The sequence below is a fragment of the Zonotrichia leucophrys genome, chromosome 14, assembly GCF_028769735.1.
Source record: "Zonotrichia leucophrys gambelii isolate GWCS_2022_RI chromosome 14, RI_Zleu_2.0, whole genome shotgun sequence".
Classification (NCBI taxonomy): domain Eukaryota; kingdom Metazoa; phylum Chordata; class Aves; order Passeriformes; family Passerellidae; genus Zonotrichia; species Zonotrichia leucophrys.
This window is the reverse complement of record NC_088184.1, coordinates 8,345,085-8,367,243: the sequence shown is the minus strand read 5'-3', so window position 1 is coordinate 8,367,243 and position 22,159 is coordinate 8,345,085. Positions and strand designations below refer to the sequence as shown.

Genomic DNA, 22,159 nt, shown 5'->3' with positions numbered 1-22,159 from the left:
CTCCTCGTCCCTGTCCAGAGAAGGGTGTCAGTGCACTTTTCAGTGTAGCAGGGGGTCTGGGAAGGGTTGAGGAAGTGCTGAAGGGCACGCACAGCCTGTCGGTGGGGAGACCCTGGGTGTGAGCAGCCGGGCGGTGACACGGCGCGGTGTCCCCAGCTGTGGAGAATGTGCTGACCCCGGCTTGGGTGCTGCCCGACTGCTGGCACAGTGCAAGTGCCTTGTGCCCCTTTGGAGTGCGAGCTCAGTACGGACACAGCCCATGCATCGGCGGGGGCTGTGCTCACCGCAGCCCCGTGTCCCCGTTGTCGCGGTGTCCCCGCTCCCCTGTCCCGGCCCGAGGGCTCCGATGCGCACTCTGCCCGGCGGAGCGCAGCTTTTTGTCCCTCGCGGGCCGCCGTACACGAGCGAAGCGTCCCCGTTCCCATGGCAGCCGGGCGGCGGCGTCGCTCCGGAAGTGCGGCGCACAGTCTCAGCCAATGGGGAGGGCCAGGCTCGAGGGGCGAAATCTCGCGATATCTCCGCCCGCCGCTGGCCCTCCCATCAGCCCGCGCGGCCCGGGCTCTTCCTTTTCCGCCATCGCGCTCTCGGTGAGTGGGGCCGGAGCCGCGGGCGCGCAGCATCCGCCCCGTCCCGCCGCCATCCGCGCCCCGCACCCGCCCCGGCCGCGCCGCCGCGGGCAGGGGGCACCGCGCCACCCGCCTGGCCCGGTTTGAGCCGCCGGCACCGGCCCTGGCGCCGTCCGGAGCCTCCGGAACGCGGGGTGGGGGGCGGCTCCTCCCGCCCGTGGCTCCGCGCTCTGAAGCGATGCGCGGCGGGAAGCGGGAGCGGCGGCCGGGCCCGGGCCGGAGCTGTGCGGAGCTGGGCCGGGCCGGGCGCGGGGCAGCCGCGGAGCCGGTGCGCTGAGGGGCCGGGCGGAGGGAGCGGAGCGCGGGCAGCGGGCGCGGTCGGGCCCGGGAGGAGGCCGCCCCGGCGCGGGGGGCTGGGGGCTCTCACCGGGGGCGGGAGTTGGCTGCGTGGTGCTGGTGTCCCGGTGGTGAAAGTCCCCGTGTGCCACAGGAGCTGCCCCGGTGTCCGGCCAGGGACAGCTCGGGGACAGCGGCCCGGCTCTGTCGGAGCGTGGCCGTGCCAAGTCATTCCCGCCGGGCTCCTTCTCGCGAGTATCTGAGAGCTGCTGCCGGGCTTCCTTTGCGAGGCGTGTGTTTGTGCATCCTGCAGGGTTTTTGCACATCAGTGAGCCGAGCAGCATCTGTTGATTTAATGCCACGTATGGATCTAGTTATTGCACAGGATCGGTACTGTGCAGTTGGGTGTTAATTGGGTTTTAAGGGCAAACTGATTTACCTGTGGAGCTGTCACACTGCTGACAGCTGTCTGGATGGCGCTTTTGAAATCGTGTGTGTGCTTTGATAGAGCCACATTTAACCGTGTCAGGTTTCCTGACGTGTTATGGTAGTGGCGACTCTTCTTGATCACAGTTGAGCGTGTGATCGCTTCTTTAGCTTGAGACTGCTTTTCAAGGTTTAGTACAACTTTCTGTCAGTGTTGGATGTTTTCGATGTAAAATCAGCCCTGGCAGGAGCGCTGCTCGGCGTTCCCGTGCCGAGGAGCCGGTGCAGTAACTGCTGCCGTCCCTGCAGGCACCATGGTGCGGATGAACGTGCTGGCCGATGCTCTCAAAAGCATCAACAACGCAGAGAAGCGCGGCAAGCGCCAGGTGCTCATCCGGCCGTGCTCCAAGGTGATCGTCCGCTTCCTCACCGTCATGATGAAGCACGGTGAGTGCCTGCCCTGCTCCCCCGGCTCCCCGAGGGTGCTGCTGGGGTAAAAGATGGAAATCGAGGTGCTTGAAGTAGCTTCGTGTAACACAGTTAAATAGATGTGTTATTGTAGCTAAGTGCTGTGTGTGTCTCTGTCTGCTGGTCTCCTGCAGGTTACATTGGTGAATTCGAGATAATTGATGATCACAGAGCTGGGAAGATTGTTGTCAACCTCACAGGCAGACTCAACAAGGTAGGATTTGTCTTCCTGAACTCAGTTCTCTAAAGAAGTGTTTAAATAAAACTTTTTTTAAAAAATTTATGTTTGTCTGCTCCATTTTAAAAAGAACTTGCTGTAAAGGAGGTGGTATTTGTTGAATCCATATAAAGAAGAGCAGCATGGATGTTATCAGTTAAAAGGGTGGTTAACTTGTCTGGATTCAAAGTGGTATGGGTCACTAATTACATTTCTTTTAAACTCTGACTGTGTAAGATATGCTCTCAGGGAAGTCTGCTTGCAAGTGCTGTGTACTTCTCTCTGTTCAAAGGCTTTCTGGCCATGTGGTGCTTTCTCACTTTATTTGGTATTTAAGCTGTCTGGAAGACTTGTCTTAGAGATAGGGGCTGAGTTGGTTTCCAGTTGATGTTTGATAGCTGCAGATGTGGAGAAGACAAATCTTTCTCCTGCTGCCAGGTGGGCTTTGCTTGCAGTGAGGAGAAGTTGAATGTTACAGTAATTGGTGCCTGTGAGGTTCCTGGGGCGTGTGAGGCATTTGTGTGTGTTTTGGAAATTCTTAAATGCTTATGTCTCAAACTACTGAGCTGTGTGGTTCTGTGTGACTTGCTGTGCATCATTGTTTACAGCTGTGCTCTTCCAGTGAGAGTTGGCTCTTCAGTAAAGAAATAAAAGATATTTCTTGGTCAGAATATGTTGGGGGCTGTCCTCATGATGCCATGTGAAAATTGCAGAGTGTATAAGGCAGATAATGCTGACACCCCCAAATTACTGCAGTAGTTACAGTAATTACAGTAGACACAGTGTTATGTGTCTGTAATAAAAGTGATGTGGGTCAGGTTTGAGGGTAGTGTTCCTTGAACTCTTCCAGGATGATATGGATCTTCCAGGCTCATGGATATAATGTTTCTCCCAATCACTGCACTAAGGGAACAATTGTTTAGTTCAGAAATGTGCATAGTGCAGGAAGGTGTGCTTCTGGTTTAGGGTTGGATAGTTGTTAAGATGATTTGAGCCAGTGAGGTAACTGGGGGTGGTGCTGGTGGTCTTGGTCAGTGATACAATTACCTTGAAAATTCCAGTTACATGTTAATTTCTTCCTGGTTAAAATCTGTGTGAATTTTTTTTTTTTTTTTGCTAACTGTGTATGATGGTTAGAGGTGGAATATCCCTGAGCAATCCCAGGAATGCTGCTGATGTTACAGCATGCTTTAGTGCTCCCCCCAGGTGTGGGCATCATGTGGGTTGTGTGGCTTCAGCAGCAGTTTAGGCTGTGCAGGTGAGGAGGAGGAGTGAGGCTGAGGCAGGAATGGGAGTGGAATTGCTGGGTGTGAGGTCCTGGTGTCACAGAGTGTGTGTGACAGCACTTGGTGAGGTCCTGCAGGCAGGGAGCTGGGATCACACAGCTGCAAATCCATAAAGTTCTTCAGTTTGTAATGGAATCCTCTCTTTCTTACAGTGTGGTGTAATCAGTCCCAGATTTGATGTGCAGCTGAAGGATTTGGAAAAGTGGCAGAACAACCTGCTGCCTTCCCGTCAGTTTGGGTGAGTACGAGGAAGGGTCAAATGTGTGTTGTGTGTAAAAATGTTACACTCACCTGGCAGCTTTTCCTCTGACAGCCTGGAGTTAAATTCCAGTGTCAAAATCCATCCTCCATATAAATGCCCTTTTAAACCAGTTTTACAGGGGTACTGCTAAGCAAGGATCTGTTTGTTTGGCTTTGGTAAAATCCTTGTCTGACCATTTCACAGTTTAATGGAAAGTAGGACTTTTCTCATATTTGTTTTGGTTTTGTGAATGGCTGTTACTAAATGGAGGAGTTATGTAAGTTACCAGGTCAGTGAAAGTAAATTGTACTACTTGAATTCACATGTCCTGTGTGCAAGTTAGTCAGATATGAAGTGATGAGGAACTTGGAGTCTCTGTTAAACAAACCTCCAGAACACAGGAAATCTTACTATTATGCAATGTACCTTTTCTTCACAAAGTGTGTGGAATTGAGAGCTGTAATTCCCAGTGCACCAGGATGGCAGAGCTGGAGGAGTCTCCAGGGCCTCAGCCAGTCTGTCCCATCAAAGGAAGGATTGATTAAAACAGTTCTGTGCTGTTTCTGTTCTTAAAGCTCCAGCAGTAACTCGTGCTTCTGCTGGCCCTGTGTAGCTACTCTGTGTTGTCATTGGGAGCTTTAAGAGCATTTTCAGTGGTGGGACAGGAGGTTCTCAGACCTGGGGCTGTGGGTGAGGTGTGTTGGTACTGCAGATGTTGGCTTTAGCAGTGGCAGCTGCTGCAGGTGCAGATCCTGCCCTGCACCAGGCAGAGATCCCAGGTGAGGAGCTCTGGCACTGTGGCACCTGTGCCTGCAGCAGCATCTGTGGAGGATAGAAGTGGAGTTGGGCTAGAAATCTGTCCAGCAGCTGGACAGGGAGTGCCCAGTGGGAATGTGCAGGGGAAGAGGCAAATAGTTGGGGACCACAGTCTGTCAGTGTCCTGTGTGTGCTGCAGGGCTGTGCTCATGAGGGGAGCTGCTGTGCACTGTTGGTAATCAGGCTCACTGTGCTGGGCCTGTTACAGGAACAGGCCCTGCTGCTTGTGACACAGATGGAGGTGGTGCTCTCAGCTCTGCAGCAGCCTGGAGCAAGGAGATAACCTGAACATTTGCTCTCTCTTGGCAGGTATATTGTCCTGACAACCTCAGCTGGCATCATGGACCATGAGGAGGCGAGACGAAAACACACAGGAGGCAAAATCCTGGGATTCTTTTTCTAAAACTTGTAAAAAAAGAGGATACTAATAAATTGTTCAAATGGACTCTGGTGTTTCCAGTGGGTATTTCAATGACTTCAAACACTGCCTGTGACAGTGCTTGTAACAGCTCTTCAGTAGTGCTGGAGGTCCAGCTTCACTTCAGATGATGTTTGGGTACCACACCATCCCTGGTCACAATTCTGTTTCTGTTAATGATATAATGTGAAAGTTACCACTGGAGTGGCATTTTGGGGTCACTGTACAGGGGAGCTCTCATGCTAAACTAATGCTCATCCCAGCTGTCCTGCCTGGGCTCACCTCCCAGGTGTTCAGTACATGTGTCTGCAGTTAGTTACCTGTGTGTGATTCTAGAGTTTCACCTTTTGCCTCAGTAATAGAAATAGCCTTGCCAGAAGGTATTTCCTGTTTATGGTTAAAAAAGTTGTGGGATGTGGTATTCTGGAATAATTAAAATGGTTGGAGTTTTGATTTCAGATCACAAACTTGTTCCACATCATATGGTGAAAGGAGTAACTGAGGTTGGGAGGTGAATTATTCTTTTCCTTCAGATTTCTTCTTTGAAAGTGTTTTGAAACCCCAAAATTTTGGGTAGAGTAGTTGCAGTGCAGCTGCTTTGTATGTTGGCACAAAGAAATGAGATTTCTTTACATTTTCAGAGCGAGGGAATAAGGTTGTCTGAACCTACAGGTAGGGAATATTTAGTATTGAATGAGTTGGTGTTTTCTTCAGGCACATGACAGCACAGTGTCCTTGATGCAGAGAAATCAGATGTGTTTCAAGGCACTGCATGGAGCAGTACAACTTTGTAGAGGATGGGCAGCAAGCTGGGGTGATGGCATTGTCCTTCAACAGCAGCTGGAACTGCCCTGCCTTGTTTCACTTGGTTTGGAGTCAGTCCTACCAGGAGGGAGCCTTTGGAGATGTAGCAAGTGTTTCATCACACTCTAAACAAGCTGGTGAAATTTGTGATTCTGATACAAACAGGTGGAACCCAAGTTTTCCTGCTTGGTGATACATCCCCATGCCCTCCATGTACAGTTGCTTGGGCTGGAAGTGTCCTGCCTTGAAGGTGATACTTCATCACAGACCTTGCCATGGAAGGGGCTCTTCAGGCCCTGGGTCTGAGCTCGATAACTCTGTAACCTCTCTTGGTTCAGTCTGTTACTCTTTATGGAGAAAAGGACAAGGTGATACTGTTAAGCAGAAGGTTTTCACTCTGGGCAGATGATGCAGTGTCACTGATGTGGTTGGTGCTTCCTGAGGAAGGGAAGGGCCAGCAGAGCTCTGAGAGTGCTCACAGGGGATGTGGTGGCAGCAGCACCCTGACCTGAGCCTGGCTGAGAAGAGCAGGGGCACAGGATGAAGCTGGTCTAGCTGCTGGGTCACAGCTCTGATGGACTGGAGACAAAACATTCAAATGGCATCACTGGTTCTCAGTTTGGCTGGACACAAATCTGCTCAGCTGCAGGTCTGTACACTGAATTAGAGTAGTTACAAAGTCAAGAGTCTGTTTCAGCCCTCATTTTGTTGTCAAATGGAGCTATTTAGTGACATGTGGGGTTTTTCCAATCCTTAATGGGTTTCATTCTGCAGTACCAGGCACTGACAGCTCAGATTTTGTACTTGCTCAGAGTAACCCTGAAGATTGTATCAAGATTCACTATTCTTTTTATTAAATCTTGATTTTCTCAAGTCTAGAATAGAACATGTTTCTCATACCTAGTAGAAGAAGGCCAATGACAGTTTCAAAGCTTCCTTTGGATGAATTAACTATGGCAAGTTTCCTGCTAGTTTGACATTTGTTTTAAATCAGTTTTACACAGGACATACATGGCAGTTTTCCTGACCTAGCTTAGCTGTGTGTCCTTTGCTCCCACAGAGACTCCTGAGGTAACAATTTCTGATGTTCTCAGTTGACAGATCAATTGGGAATGAACTGTAAATTTATTCCAGCAGCCAGCCCAGTGACTTTTATAGACTTATTAAATGGAAATTAGAGCTGTGATGTAACAGGAATGACTTGGAGGAAAGGAAGCAGCAGCAGAAGCACCTTTTCCACAGCATATCTACAAAAATGACTGCATCCAGGCTTACCACATGTGGAGGCTGATATGGCTGACTGGGGTTCATGAGATGATCTCTGAGCTTGACCCTCACTGCTGAGAGCTTTGCTGCTGGCTGAGAGCCATGAACTCTGGAAGGTGGCCTTGGGAGCTGACAGGAGAGATGACAACACAACAGCTTTAAATGGGTTTGCAGGAATTCTTACTCCCAGATATGTTTAAAATCTGAAAGTGGGGTAATTTTTTTAAACTCAGTGATGTTCAGTGGGCTGAGGGCATTTATATGCCTTGGGCAAGCAGTCTGTAGGTAAAAGCATTTTGGGTAAGAAAAGGATTGCTAGAGATGGGAGGGGAAATGTGCAAAGCTGAAGGTGCAGTGTGGATTGCAACAGGTGATCAGGGGCAGGTGAGAGTTCAGAGAAGGGGTTTGCTACCTGTGGGCAGAGGGAACATCAGGATGGAGGAGCTGAGGGACAGGGCAGGGTGGGAATCCCTGAGGAATTCCCTGAGTTACCAGCTTTGCCCTGGGCTGCCCCGGGTCCCCTGTGGTCTAACACCGAAGGTGATGGTGTCACCTCTGTGCCCTGCACACCCATCTGAGCCCTCTGTCCATGCCTGGAGCAGCCCAGAGCTCACCCTGAGCCCGTGCTGGAGCTGCCCTGCCTGCAGCCCCTTCCTGCTGTCCCCTGCTCACAGCCACGTGTCAGCATCACAGCGCAGCCCCAGGGGCACAATGGGTCAGAACTGAATTTGGATGTGAAAATGAGTAAATTGGATGCAGCTGGGGGAGCGTTGGTGATGCCTCTGTGAGGTACAGCCCATTCTCACCTTGCAGTCAGATCAGTATTTTGGGGTGCCCCCACTCCTCGTGCCGTGGCTAAAGAAGAGGATGAAGGATGCTCAAACAGGCTGCCTGCTGCGGATCCCAACACTGATTTACTGGTGCCTGAGGAGGTGTCAGCAGAGGGCAGCAGCCGACCTCAGTCACTGGAGATGGAGAGGAGGATCCTGCGTGCTGTGCCCTGGTCCACAGAGTTTTCTCTGTCCTTGATGCTTTGAGCCTACTTTAAGGTAATATTGGAGGTGAGAATAAGTGTGGATCTGCAAAATACTGCAGCAGGCTCAGGAGCCTGGTGTGTGACTGGATATGCACCTTTTCCTCCTCATCCTTTTGTCTAATGTTATTTAGCTAATTTAGATTAAAGACAAAGCTATGTCTTACTGCCTATTAATGTAAGTATCCATCTCTCAGTAAATATCTGGGTGGATTTAACCACAGTTTGGTCTGGGGAACTGTTCTAGTGAAGTCGGAGGGTGCAGAGGCTGGTGGCCTCCATTCTTGTTCATGCCTCTGATGTTTTCTCTGCTCAGGTGCTGCTCTTGTGTCATTAATGCAGTAATGGGCTGGGATTATCCTCATCCTCAGGACAGCCCATCTGATCAGGCATGTGATGGAGTTGGGACACTGATGCTGTTGGTGCATTTGTGCTGGGGCAGGATTCAAGTTCCTAGTCTGGTTTTATTTACATTTTATCCAGGCTTTTATCTGCTGGTGCTGAATTAATCATTGTGTGTACATTGCTGTGGCATTGTCTGCTTTTGGACAAGGTGCTCTAGCAGGGTATGTGACCCCCTCCCTCCCCTTTCAGACTGCTTTTTTAACAGACTGGGGATAATTCAGTGTGAGGGCCATGGAAATAGAGAGCATTCCTGCCACTCTGTAATCCATTGCTATTTCCTCTTGGACTTTTATAATTTATGACTAGGTGTTGATTTTTTCATATTTAATTCACTTGATTTATTGTTCTCACTCTGTGAACAAACCATGCTACACATTCTCCAGCAAACTCTTTCTCCAGGAGCTTGCAATCCCCTGCCTGCCATCTCTAGATGTCTCTCTTGCCTTAATGTAAGAAAATATGAAAAAGACAAAAGTACTGAAATACTTGGTATGTGATCCTGGATAGAAATGTGTATGTGCAGCACTCCTCCATCTTCAGCTCCCCATTAGATTAGAGTGGGATTGGCCCCTTCATTTGTGGGGAAGAAACGTGGCACAGCCATTCTTGTCTTCCACTGATGCAAGTTAACTCTGCTTTCAGCTGGACCAGGCTGTAGGCAGGAAGGGGCAAGGATTATATCTGGGAGTAGGGGAAGAGTAGGTGATGGATGAGGTTAGAGAGAAGCTGCAGCTGCAGCCACCTCTGGGCACTGTCTGAGTTCATGGATGGAGCTCAGTTTCTGTTTGGTCCACTGCTCTTTGTGCCAGTTTACAAAGCAAAGCCCAGGAACATCAATGACAACTTTAGGTTTTTGGTATCTTTACAAATCAGGCCTTTAACCATAAGAATAAAAAAAAAGGGGAGAAATTAAAGGTTATTTTTTCCTTTTCTCCCTACTCCTCTGCAATGCACATGAGTGCTTGTCTCCTCACTTGCAGTAACATGCCCAGGTGTATTCTTGCACAACAGGATCCTCAGCACGTGATCCCCATGTCTGTGTGGGCAGGAAATCAGCTCTGGCCCTCCTTCAGTCCCTGGGGTTCCTTCCTTAGGGCAGCAGCATTAGCCCCTCAGTTATCACCTGCCCTCCTCATGTTTGAAACCATGTTCACCTCACTGGGGAGGCCGTGGGTGTCAGAGCTGACTGCACACCTGTGGTGTTCCTGCTGGGACCTGTGCTCTGTCCAGGATGGGCTCATGGGTCTGTCCCTCTTGGGCAGAAGCCAAAGCCTTGCTTGATTTCCATGACTGGTGGTGATTTCTGGTTCTATTTCCAGTTTATAGTCCAGCTCAGGCAGCAGGAGTTGGGGTTTTATGTGAAGCCTTGTGCAGTGTGTGTTACATCAGGGGAAAGAGGAGAGGTGTGCATAGGACCACTGACTTCATCTGCAGGCAGGTGTTTGCTCTGGGAAGGAAGCAAAAATCAGGAGACTATTTTTAGCTCTGAAATACTTTTATTGAATGACATTCAGTCCTTGCCAGCCTTTGATGAGCAGAGAAATAATCCCTGAAGGGAAGAGCCAGAGGTGCCTGGATCTGTGCTGGGCTGCTGGCAGCTCCCAGTGTGGCTGGGACAGCTCCTGGGACAGCTGCAGGGACAGCAGCCACCTGCAGCCACCACCTACCCAGGCATGGGCTGAGAGAGAGGTGCTGGAGTGCAGGAAGGGATCTGAGCATGAACAAAAATGATTCTGAGTCCATTTCCCTGAGAGAGAGCCTGTCCTATGGAGCAGAATGTGGGGCTGAGAGCCACAAGCCCATGGCACGTCAGGAGCCAGCCCCAGCCCCAGGCCAGAGAGCCCATCTTGCAAATTGCTGAATTACAAAGCCATTGCTGGTAGGTGGTGGCTCCAGAAATAGATACAGAGATAGCACATAACGCTCCCTGATAGCTGAAATAAAAAGAATTAAACTGTACAAAAGTGTGCTTTAATTGCTAACTCTCTCCTGTCTGCTTAAATCACTAGAAATAAAGGTCTCCTCCTTAGTGATGAGCAGTTCCAGGCAGAACAGACGTGATGGGGGAAACATGTTTGGAATAAATACTGATGTGAATGACACTTATTAGCTACAGTGTGGCATATTTATTTCTCTGTAGTTAGCATAATAGCACAGCTTGAAACGAGAAGGGTTCTTTACTTGTGTCTGTGTGTGCGTGCATAAAAATAACAATGCCTTGTTTTGGGCAGAATGCAGATGATTCTGCTGTGTCTGCAATTAGCTCTGGTGTTTGGGTGGTGCCAGCTGCTGTGGCACTGAGAGAGGGGCCCAGGCATGGCTGTGCTTGGGGCAAACCTTCCCTCCCTTTGCTTTGGGCAAACCGTCCCTCCCTGAGCTTTGGGCAAACCTTGCCTGTGACGGTGTTCACAGGGGTCTGAGGATGAGGGAAGAGACAAGGATCTGACTCCATGTTTCAGAAGGCTTGATTTATTATTTTATGATATATATTATATTAAAACTATACTAAAAAAATAGAAGAAAGGATTTCATCAGAAGGCTGGCTAAGAATAGAAAAAGAAAGAATCATAACAATGGCTTCTGTCTCGGAGAGAGTCCAAGCCAGCTGACTGTGATTGGCCATTAATCAGAAACAACCACATGAGACCAATCACAGATGCACCTGTTGCATTCCACAGCAGCAGATAACCATTGTTTACATTTTGTTCCTGAGGCCTCTCAGCTTCTCAGGAGAAAAAATCCTAAGGAAAGGATTTTTCATAAAAGATGTCTGTGACACTTCGCACCTTGTTCTTTGGGCAAACCTTCCCTTGCTGTGGCAGGCAGGACTATCGTGGATATTTTCACCCCTCACAAGGGGGAGAGAATGATGCATCTGACTCCATCTTATCAGAAGGCTAATTAATTACTTTATTATACTATATTATTCTGTACTATATTACATTACATCTAAACTGAATCTGCCAAGCACTCAACTCTGCACACCCTGCCCAGAATCTCATGACCGTCAGCGACAGTCCCGACACACACACACAGAGATAGGCCCTGACAGGCCAAGAAGACAAAACAGCATCACTGTGGATAAACAATCTCCATACTGCATTCTACTTTGGCACAAACACAGGCACAGCAAATGTAAAGAATTGTTTTTCCTTTCTCTGAGGTTCGGAGAATGTGAATCCCAGAAATATTCTTGGGAAGAACTGTGCCTTGCTTTTCTCTGTGAAGGGAAATGTGGTGACACAGGACAGAAGGCAGAGCAGCACAGCTGGCTCCTGTCCCCCTCAGTGCCTGCCCCTGGGGGCTCTGCTCCCCTTTGGGTGCTGCAGGGCTCCTACAAGGATAAAGCAGCCCCTGCCACCTCCCCAGGGCTCCTGGCAGGGAGATCACAGCCAGCAGGCTCAGCTGGAACTGTGCCTGCATTGGGAAACATTCTGATTATCTCACAGGAATCAGCCCCAGGTGTGAGGGTGACTGGGTGAAGGCTTTCTTGTCTCCTCAGGAGCCAGGTGGGGATAGGGTTGGCTGCTGGGATGTGCAGGTTACCCTCCCTCCTGCTCCTGGGAGCCTCAGCCTTGTCCTGCTGCCCTGTTGCTGGTGCTGGTGCTGGGGGTGCTCCCTGTGCCAGGGTCTGGCTGCCCTGCCCCTTCTCCTTCCACAGGTTTGGCATTTCTCACCCCCATGGACTTCTCACCCTGCAGGGATTTAAAAAACATTGAGCAGTTCAGTGAGGGCATCAGACAGTGCTGCTGCCATATCCTCCCTCCCCAAGATCCTGGAGCAAGGAGGGAGGGAAAGCTTTGCTGGGAGTCTGTGCTGGGCAGACACTGCCAGCCAGCACAGGGAAGAGCTTGCAAGAGCTCTTGGAGCTCCTTGCAAGAGCTTCCAGACAAATCTGGCATGTGAGTGGTTCAGTGGGCATCACCTTTGTGTTGCTTTGAAACAGCAATTTCTCCTCTCTTCTGCATTTTAATGTCAGAATGCATGGATATGGACAGTACTGGACCTCTGCTGTCCTGCTCCAGCCTGGAGTGAAGGTGTCTGGTGGATTGCACAGCTGCTTGGGGAAGGGGAGACAGCAGGGTGGACAGACAAAGGGACTGCTAGAGCCCTGTTTCCTTAGAGGCATTTCAAATAAGAAGCCAAGGTGCTCTCAGGTGGGCTGTGAGTGCTGAGCACTGTCTCAGGAGCCACCTCACAGGTCTTTTTGTGGAGGGGAATAATTATACTGTGGTAAAAGTATTTACTTGCTAGGTATTTCCCTGCCTTATTGTACTGTATTCTTCCATTGCTGAAATGTGAGATGAAAAACCTGGGAGTAACAAACTTTCTGTTTTAAGCCCACTTGATTGAGTGCTTGGTTCAGAAATACCATAAAAGTGCCAGACCAGAGCTTGAAATATCACATTACCAGGTGTCAGGCTGCTTATAACTTCCACTCTGGGATTGTTGAGGAATTTTTTTCCTGTTGGTCTTTTAATGAAAATGCCAAAGGGGGAAAAACTATTACACAAAAATAAAAAATGCTGCTTTGATTGAAAATAAAAATGCTGAGGCAGCAGCAACTTTCAGTAGCACTTCCTCTGTTGCACTGCCCTGACAAAGATTATTTCCCAAGCCTGGGGGATGCTGTGAGGGTCTGCTCTGGGCACAGTCCTGCTGGCTTTGGTTTTGCCAGGGAGGGAAAGGTTACAGTGCTGGCTTGGCTGGAGTCACAGAGTGTCCCCTGCAGAGCAAGGGCAGTGTGACAGCTGAGGGAGCCTGGCTGGACCTTTGGTGGCTGCTGGTGACCTGTGACAAGGTGGGGACACTGCTTTCCTGCTTGTGCTTCCCTTACAGGGCTGCTCTCCCAGCTGTGCCAGTGCAGGGATGTGAGAGAGCTCCTGGCACTGCTTCTGTGCCAGGGCTAGGACAGAGCAGGGAGGGACTTCCACTGCTGGAGGCTCTGAAAGGTGGCTGGGGAGCAGCTTTCCCCTGTGAAAGGTGGCTGTGGAGCAGCTCTCACCTGTGAAAGGTGGCTGGGGAAGGAGATTTCACCTGTGAAGGGTGGCTGGGGAGCACCTGAGTGCTCTGGAGCATGAGCACCCAACAGTGGTGCTGGGAAAGAAGGGTGGGCAAGGCTAACACAGAGTGCTGCTGGAGAGGTGGGGAGGCCATCTCTGACTGAAAGGAGGAGGAAGATGCTTAGTCAGAGCTGGAGATCTGTATGGCAGCTCAATAACCCCCCTGGGATGGAGAAAATGATGCTCTAGGAGGATGGCCTTGGTCAGGTCCAGCTCATGGTGACTTTGGGTGGCATCAGTGCCTTCAGTCCTGGCCTTCAGCAGTGTGTCCCTGCTGCCTGGGCATTTTCCCAGTGGGGTGGAGTGTTGGGGAAGATGAAACAGGAAAGCCTTATAAATATGATTGCTTGGCAAAAGATTTTGAGAATGTAGAAACTATAAGGGAGATTGAAATGAAAGCAAGCTTTGAGATACTTTAGCTACTGAACAACTAGAAAACAATGGTGTGACCAGCTGAAAGCAATCTCTTTTTGATGAAACAATACCCTCTGCTTGCAGACAGGTCCAAAGATCAGAGCAGACTTTGTTAGCTTAGCAGAAGGGGTCTAAAGAGTAGTTTTTAGGGTGTAAAATGTAACACAGTATGGTAATGTAATGATTATTCTAAGCTGTATGTAAATGCTGTAAGATTTGTATCTTGTATTGGATTGGTTATTTTGTGCTGTCAAGGATGGAGGTGTCCCCGCCTGTACCCCAGCACTGGGACAGGGTCCTGCTGGGAGCTGTGGTCCCCTGGCTGTCCTGTGCGTGGCACAGGAAGGTCCCTCCTGCCTGGGACACACACAGAGGTGCTTGGGGACACCAGGAAACCACCTGGGGAGGGCATGGTGTCCCAGAGCAGCCTGGATTTATGGGGGTTCTGTGCTCCTCTCCAACTGAGCAGCCTGCATTTGTTCCTGTGCCCCTCTCCAAGCGAGCAGATTGCTCCTCTGGGGCTTCAGATACTGCAATCCCTCCTGTAGGAATGCTGGCACCTTGCACAGCAGGAAAGGGAAACTCCCAGACGTGGCAAACAATCTGCAGCAGCTAAAGCTACACCAAAAGCATCTTGCATGGAAAATCAGACAGAGCAGGAAAAACAGCACTTACCATCAATATAACACAGCTGAAATCTCTTTCTTGGAGATAATCATCTCTGACTCCAGCAGTAAAAATAAAGGACAGAAACTGGAAGAAGCCAGAAAACGTGGTCGTGGGAGTGAATCTCAGTGAAGTGAAAATTAAAAACACAATGAAAAGCATGGAACTGCCTTGAGTGAAACCAGCTGGCTGCCCAGAACTGCACCCAGATCCTGTGGGAGGCACAGGGGGTGTGGGGAGCAGCAGGGCTGGGGCTGTGCCAGTGCTCAGCTGGGAGGGCACAGAGGGGGCACAGGGAAAGATCAGGGTCTCAGGGTTCCCTTGCATCCTGGGGGACATCCAGGTGCTTGTCTTTGGCTCCCAGTGTGAAGGATAAAGGAATTTCTTCTGTCTGAAGGGCAAGGGCTGATCCTGACTCCTGCCTGAGATCTGCCTTGAGCTGAGCTGTCCTTCCTCAGCAATCTCCCACATTTAGGGCTGTGCAGGCCAGGCCCCTTGCAGGGCTCCAGCAGTGGAAGGGAAGGTTTCTGCTGGCCCAGAGAGGCAGCACTGCCAGCTGGGCTGATACCTCAGAGCAGCCATGGCCTCCTTATTGTCCCTGCAAGGTGGGATATATGCAAATCAGAGCCACAAACCTGGGCTCCTCATGCTGTTTCCTCCTTAATTTTTAAGTGCTACAGGAGATGCACGGCCTTTTATCAAAGGATGTCAGTGTCTGGTGTGAATATGAATGTCTTTTGACTATTCCAGGCTGACCTTGATGTGTTTGTTATGCTAAGTGTCATAAAAATCAAACTGCCAAATTAACTGGCTGCTATTTCCACAACACCAAGGAAGCACCTGGGGCCCTTTTGCTCCCTGCAGACAATGGCTGAGGGAGGATTATGCAACTCCTGCTCTGCTGGTGGCTGCTCTCTTCCAGAGCTGCCATGGTATTTTTAGATGCAAAGGAGAAGTGTCTCCTAACTATATGTTAATCACATTTTCAAAGCTTCAGCTGATATTAAAATGATTCAGCCGTGTCCTGAATTCACTCACTTTTGTTTGTTGCCTTTTGTGTGCTCTGCGTAGCTTTTCATACAACTCTGCCTATTTTCTAGCAAAATCATGGCTTGGGAGCTGCTGTATGACAAAGGATGTTTTTATCCTTTTTTGAAGATCTTTGGAGTTTTCCTTAGCCCCAGCTATCAGAAATACAGACTCATGCATATATATTCTCTCTGCAGGCAAAGAATAGAGGCAGGAGCAGACTTTACAGCTGTGATTCTCAAATTTTATTAAAGGGCTGCCTGACCTTCAGGGGAAAGGAAAGTATTTGAGAGCCATCATATCTGATGCTGCCACCCTGATGTTCATTTATGGCCAAATAACTTCTTGATGGGATTTTTTTATTAGTTTTTCTTGCCCTTTTGTGTACTCTCTTGCCTGATGGGAATGTGCTCAATAAATGCCTTTGTGTGTGTCTCCCACAGCACCCTCAGGCCTGTGCTGAACTCGGGCTTGCAGCCCTCATGGCCTCTGCCCCCTCAGCCTGATGTGCCAAGCTGAGGGAAAAAGTCACTTTACTGCACATAGTTTTCTGAAATTAGTCCTTTTCTTAGCAAAAAGGTGCCACATAGTCCAGGCCATTGTCTGGTGCTCAGGAAGTGTCCCCAAATCCAGTGCAGCACACCATGCAGTGCTGATACAAGCTGGGAACACAGCAAGGGAGGGTTGCAGCTTCTCCTGGTGAGAATGGCAGCGCAGAGCAGGGCCCATGCTGCTGGGGCCACTGGGGGTGAGGGGGAGTGATGGAAGACTCAGCTGGGTTTTACTGGTGTTCACTGGTGTCCCTGAGCCCAGCTGGGCATTACTGGTGTTCACTGGTGTCCCTGAGCCCAGCCTGGCATTTCTGGTGCTTCCAGGCCCAGCTGTGAGGCAGATGAGAGCCATGAGCAGCTCTTCACAGAGGCAGGTGATGCTCTGGGGATCCCCACATGGGATGGTGCTTCCAAAACCATGAAAATGGCCTTTCTTTCTGTAGCCAAGAAGCGCTTGGGTTTGCTGTTCCTTCCTGGGCTACATCTGCCTGTGGCTGAGGGGACACTGGGCCCCTCTCCCAGGGATTTTGGGGTCTTTGCCCTTTCCAGGCTGCTCTGCTGGTGCTGAGCCCAGCCTGGGGGCTCAGATGGGCCAGGCACCTCTGGAGGCCCTCAGTGCCCCTGAGGAGGATGGGCTGAGCACAGCTCCGGGCCTACACAAGGTTTAAGGGGCTGCAGACAGGACCCCCCAGCCCTGCCTAGCTGGAGCTCCTTCATTCCCTCTGTCCCATCTCCCCCATTCCCCCTGTCCCATCTCCCCATTCTCTGTCCCATCTCCCCCATTCTCTGTCCCATCTCCCCCATTCCCCCTGTCCCATCTCCCCATTTCCTGTCCCACTCATGCTGTCCCTGTAGCTGAGTGCTGCTGGAGGATCTGTGCTGTCCCCCCTCTCTTCCTTGCTCTTCTCTTTTTCCTCCCCTCCTCTTTTAATCCCTGTCTTGCTTGGATTCAACTTTTTTATCCTGATCTTCAAGGACCAAAGCAAAACGCTTCCAACAGCTCAGGAAGCTGGTCAGATTTGCATTTGGCATATTTAAATATTTAAATGTGTAACATATTTAGGGTTGAATTAAAGCAAAGACAGACAAAATTGGGAGCAGACTGAAGAATGAGTGTGTGTGTGCATGTAGGGAGGAATAAAGACAATGTGTGCAGCTACACAGGGAAAATAAAACATGGGAAAGGAGACAGAGAGAGCCTGGTCCCTCTTTGTTGTTGCATCAAGCACACTGTGACTAATGGTGATAATTTCCCATACCCCCCAGTACCATAACAGAAGAAAAAACCTAATTGTCATCTGCCACCCACTGCTTGTAAAGCAGCTTCTCTTAAATAGTTCTTATGTATTGAGTTCAGCTGTCAAAAGGAGCAGCTTTTTTTCGTGGTCTGCAGAATGCATTTCAGTTTGAACACAGCTCCATGCAAAGGTCACCCCATCAAAAACGTTTCCCTCAGCAGTGAGGATAATGGCAAAGCCCAGCATTTCGCAGTCTACTCTCACAATTTTACTTGATATTTTTAAAATGTTAGACAGCTGGAGATTAAATTCCCTTTGATGGGCAGGATTTGAGGGAGAATATTTTGTAGAATACTTTGGGTTTCCCCCTCCTCTCTGCCATGCTGTGGTATGGGCTCCTTAGTAGCTACTTATGACAGGTAGTATGAGCCATAAAAAGAGCAGGAGACAGAGGAAAATTGCCCATTGTTCTTCAGATTGGCTGCAGTTCCTTAGGATATCAGTATGTGCTCCTGTGTGTGCCAGTAGTTTGGATTCTGGATGCTTAAATTACTCTCCCTGTCAGTGTTTCCATTTACTTGACATGTTCCAAAACGAAAAGGCTTTGGGAGTCAGCCTACAGTGAGAGGGACCACAGGAGTGAATGTCACTGCAGGCAGTGGCCAGGGGTCCCACAGCAGCAAAAGGAGGTGTTTTGCTGCCATTTCCCCAGGAGCTGGGGCTGGGCAGATGAAAGTGATAATTACAGGGGTACCTGCTCTGTGTGTGTGCCCTCCCACATAACCCGGCAGGGGAAAACAAGACATGGTCAGGCTGGTTTCTGCTGGGCATCTGAGGGTGGCTGCTGCATCTTCAAGGATATAACTTGCATGTTTCATCCACATTTTTACAAAAACTTTGCTATGTTGTTGGGCTGTGGAGGGGAAGGTTGGAAAAGGTTTTATTTGCCCCTAGAGGAAATGTTTTGTGCTGCTGTTCTGTCTGGGTTAACTTGTGGTGACTCTTGCCCAAAGGACTGTGTGCAGACCATGAAAACAGTGCTCTGCATCAGCTCCCACCAAATATGTGCTGAGTGAACTTCTGAGACAGCAAGGACACCTGGGACAATGCCAACAGCACCTTATCTACAGGAGATGCTGCCCAATACACCCTGAACAAGTTCTCTAGTGGTACAGGTGTTGCATTTTCTCAGCATGCATCAGGACTGAAAACTTCGTGTCTCTCCAGGCCTTATTCTTCTTGTAAATGTTAAATTTCCCTTTTTTAAAGGGCAACTGTACCACAGGTAAAAAAATCTTAGTTACAAAGTGTGCTTTTAAGGCAGCAGAACCTGCTTTGTTCTGTAGTACTGGTAAAAATGTCTGGACAGGCACAGGCATCAAAGTCCTGGCCTGGAATTAGGCAGAGGATGTTTTGCAAGGGTGTTCCAGCTGGGGAAAACTACACAGTCTGGTCTCTTCTTGCTCCTATGCCACTGTGCAGCCCAGAGAGCTCCTTGGTTTTTGCAGTGTTGCTCATGGCTGAGTGACAGGGTGAAGGATCCTTTACTGGGCCCCTCTGCAGATGACAGTGCCACGAGGTGGCAGTGGCCACCAAATAATGTCTGACCACAAGCAGAGTGTCCAGGAGTGCATTTGTTGAGCTCTTTGCTCAATGATTTAAGAGTGGGAGCACAAGCCAGCCCCTAAATACCAGCTGAAGCACTGCTCTATCTTATAGCTGTCCTTTGACTTTCAAGTGGACCCAAATTCCAATTTTGCCATTTTTTTGAGCACCTCATCAAAGTCAGGGTGAGAGGAGACCACACTCTTGCTGAGCTGTGCCTTGCTGTTCTGTGTGCACCCTCAGAGCCTTGCTGCCCCTGGAGAGCTTGCTCCTGTTCAGGCTGCTCATTCCCTGCAGGATTTTTTTTGGTGTTTAATGTAATTGTGCTGTTATCCCTTTTCCAAGATATCCCCTTTTCCATTTCTGGCTGACGTTTTGCTCTGGGCTGCCTGGGATGGACAGTGGGAATTGCAGGGCAGATAAAATCTACATTGCTTGAGTGATGGTGGCTCCACTGCCTTCTCACAGCTCTCTGTGACTGAAGGGGCAGAGCTTTCCTGTGGTTTGCTGGGACAGAATTTTAGAGTAGTAGAATCTTTTAGATAATTGGACAGAATCTTTAAGATAATTGAGTCCAACCATTAACCCAGCACTGCCATTAAACCATATCTCCCACACATCTTTTAAATAACTCCAGGATGGTGACTGTGCCATTTTCATGGACATTCTGTTCCAATGCTTGACAACTCTTTCAGTGAAGAGATTTTTTTCTAATGTTGAACCTAAAACTCCCTTGGTGCAACTTGATAGAGACATCTTTACCATGCAGTTGGTATTTTTTGCCATCTTTGGTGTATCCAGTAAAGCAAGAACCAGTCCAACAGAGAAAGGATTGTGCATTCTGCAGTCAAGTTACTGAATAATCTGAAGGCAGGCCAGGAGGGTGGAAAGAAGGCAGGAATCACCTCTACTCTGTTTTTATTGGTGATAAATCAAGCACAACAGCAAGACCTTAATAAAACAGTGTGACATTTTAGGTAGAATGTTGCACATGGCATAAATGAGTTGCCCAGCTGTGATGGGAGGCCTCACTTTCCAACAAGGGCTCTGCTGCTGTGACATGAGAGATGGTAAATTCTGTGTGTGCCATGGATTTCTGTAGGCAGACACCTCATTTCATGTTCCTCTCTGTAAAATGGATTTTGTTTCACCCAGCAAAGGTGATGTGAGGAAATGTTTTTGATGTTTTCGGGGTCCTTGTCTATTTTTGGGAGAGTGCCATGAAGGGCTTGAATGGCAAATTCTTTCTGTCAGAGCACACCTGTAATTAAACGGGTCTGCTTATCCGTGAGACAGGCTTATTATTGCTTTTTCTAGCCTTGATCTAACAAATTGTGCAATGTGCTCTGGCACACATCTGCTGCTCTGTGCCTGCTGGGGAGGGTGGACACCTGGTGCCGGTGCAGGAAGAGCAGTGGAGCGGAAGCAGTGGCCTCAGTGGGAATTTCCTTTGAAGGTAAAAGCCCTGCATGGCTGTTTGTGAAACCCTGCAGCAGGGGTAGGTTTGTTGTCAAGCAAGAGACACTGTGAAAGCAAATAACTGCAAATTGGCCAAGTGCTGGCTGAGGATCTGAGCGCTGTGACAGGTGAGCTCAGCTGGCAGCAGCCTGGCTGTGTCACACGCTGGTGGCTGCTGGCACAGACACCTTTGTGCAGGGCACCTGCTGCACGTGCTGCTGCTGCTGCCCAGGGCCAGACTGGGCTCTTTGTCACACTCTGGGCTGGGCTGTGGCATTCACATCCTCTGAAAAAAGGATTTTTCTCCTGGGAAGCCCAGAGGCCTAAGAGAAAAAGAAAACATTTCTTATCTCATTTACTTCTCCTCTGTTTTGCTCATGTGGAATGTGTTTGGAGATTGTTTACCCACAGGTGATTGTTTCATTGGGTTCTGCTGTGAGTTGTTTTCACTCTTTGGCCAATCAGTGCCAAGCTGTGTCAGGACTCTGGAAAGAGTCACGAGTTTTCATTATTATCTTTTTAGCATCTTAGTAAGTGTCCTTTCTGTATTCTTTATAACAGAATTAGAAATTCTTTATTCTATTATATTATATAAATATAGTATAGTATAGTATACTATACTATATTGTATTTAGTATAATATAGTATAGTATTCTTTAATATAATATTATAAAGTAATAAATGAGCCTTCTGAAAACATGGAGTCAGACTCATCATTCCTGCCTTCGTCAAGGCATTTCCCAGCAAATACAATAGTGGGCCAGACAGAAAAATGACATACACCATCATGTGCCTGGTTCTGCTCTCCTGAAGCTGAAGGGAGAAAGGGGAATATCCCCTTCTTGGGAGAAAGGGGAAGCAACTGGTTGGAATAAGGGTGGATGCCAGAGTGCTGCATCTGCCAGCGTGGACACTCCAGCCTTTGTAATATATAAATCATGGAAAATGTCTGTGCTTTTCTCATTGTGTCAGTCAGAAAGCCCTGACCCAGCTGGAGGAAAATAACAATTTAAACAGAGATGCCATCAAGCAGGATGTTCCAGCTCGTTAGAAAACAACTTACAGTATGCTTGAAAGGCAATGCATAAAAAGCAACAGCTCACTCCTGCACTGGAAAATCTAAAGCAGAATAGGCAGATATGACCTCATCTCTTCATGATGGAAAATTACTGCTTCTTAACCTGATGTTCTTGCAATCCTAAAGCAGTTAGTGGGAAATCAGTGATTTAGGAGAAAGTGTAATTGTGGCTCAGCTCTTACCTAGTTGGAGCAGTCTCTTGGATCTAATGGAAAAACAGTTGAACAAGCAATATTGTCCCCCATTTTTTTCTGGCTCTTTCAGGGGTCTAAGGAGTTTGGAAGGGAAGAATTTGAAGTGAACTGTGTTGCCTGACTCTTGCATTGAAGGCAACTCTGGTCTTGCTATTCAGAGTACAAACTTGTGCTGGGTGCCCTAGCAGTGCACTTGGGAAGCACATTCCAGTGCAGACACTGCCTCAGTGTTTGGGAAAATGAGCCAGTTCCATGATGCAGGCACATTTTGGGGATGATCTAAGTGGTCTAGCAGCAGATGGCACAGATGGCTGTGTCTGTCTGTCCTCCCTTGTGCCAGTGCAGAGTCCCAGCCTTTTGCTTTCAGTGCAGAGCTGGGGCAGACTTGCAGGTGTGCTCAGCTCACAGGCTGTGTGCTGCTGGCAGGGGACATCACCTCTCTGTGCTGGGCTGTCATTCTGGAGGCTTTTGGCTGGAATATGACCTTTGGGAGATGACCCTTTTATGAGGAAAGACAGCAAAGCCCAGCATCCCTGGGACCACAGCCACTTCCAGAGAGTGCACCTAATGAGAGAGTCCTA

General features: G+C 49.0%; 1 protein-coding gene across 1 annotated transcript; it reads left to right on the top strand.

Annotated features, from left to right (window-relative positions):
* The first annotated feature begins 474 nt into the window (after positions 1–474).
* RPS15A (ribosomal protein S15a) lies at positions 475–4,801 on the top strand. The gene is made up of 5 exons (XM_064725962.1): positions 475–587; positions 1,638–1,775; positions 1,931–2,010; positions 3,452–3,537; positions 4,666–4,801. The coding sequence occupies exons 2-5, from the start codon at positions 1,643–1,645 to the stop codon at positions 4,757–4,759; spliced, it is 393 nt and encodes a 130-aa protein (XP_064582032.1). The 5' UTR covers positions 475–587; positions 1,638–1,642; the 3' UTR covers positions 4,760–4,801.
* Positions 4,802–22,159: the final 17,358 nt, after the last annotated feature.

What these genes read in the sequence shown, in the direction of transcription:
- RPS15A (XM_064725962.1), top strand. Translation starts at nt 1,643, where the DNA reads ATGGTGCGGATGAACGTGCTGGCCGATGCTCTCAAAAGCATCAACAAC. An exon ending in TCACAGGCAGACTCAACAAG is followed by an intron (nt 2,011 to 3,451) that starts GTAGGATTTGTC and finishes TCTTTCTTACAG; the next exon opens with TGTGGTGTAATCAGTCCCAG. An exon ending in CTGCCTTCCCGTCAGTTTGG is followed by an intron (nt 3,538 to 4,665) that starts GTGAGTACGAGG and finishes CTCTCTTGGCAG; the next exon opens with GTATATTGTCCTGACAACCT.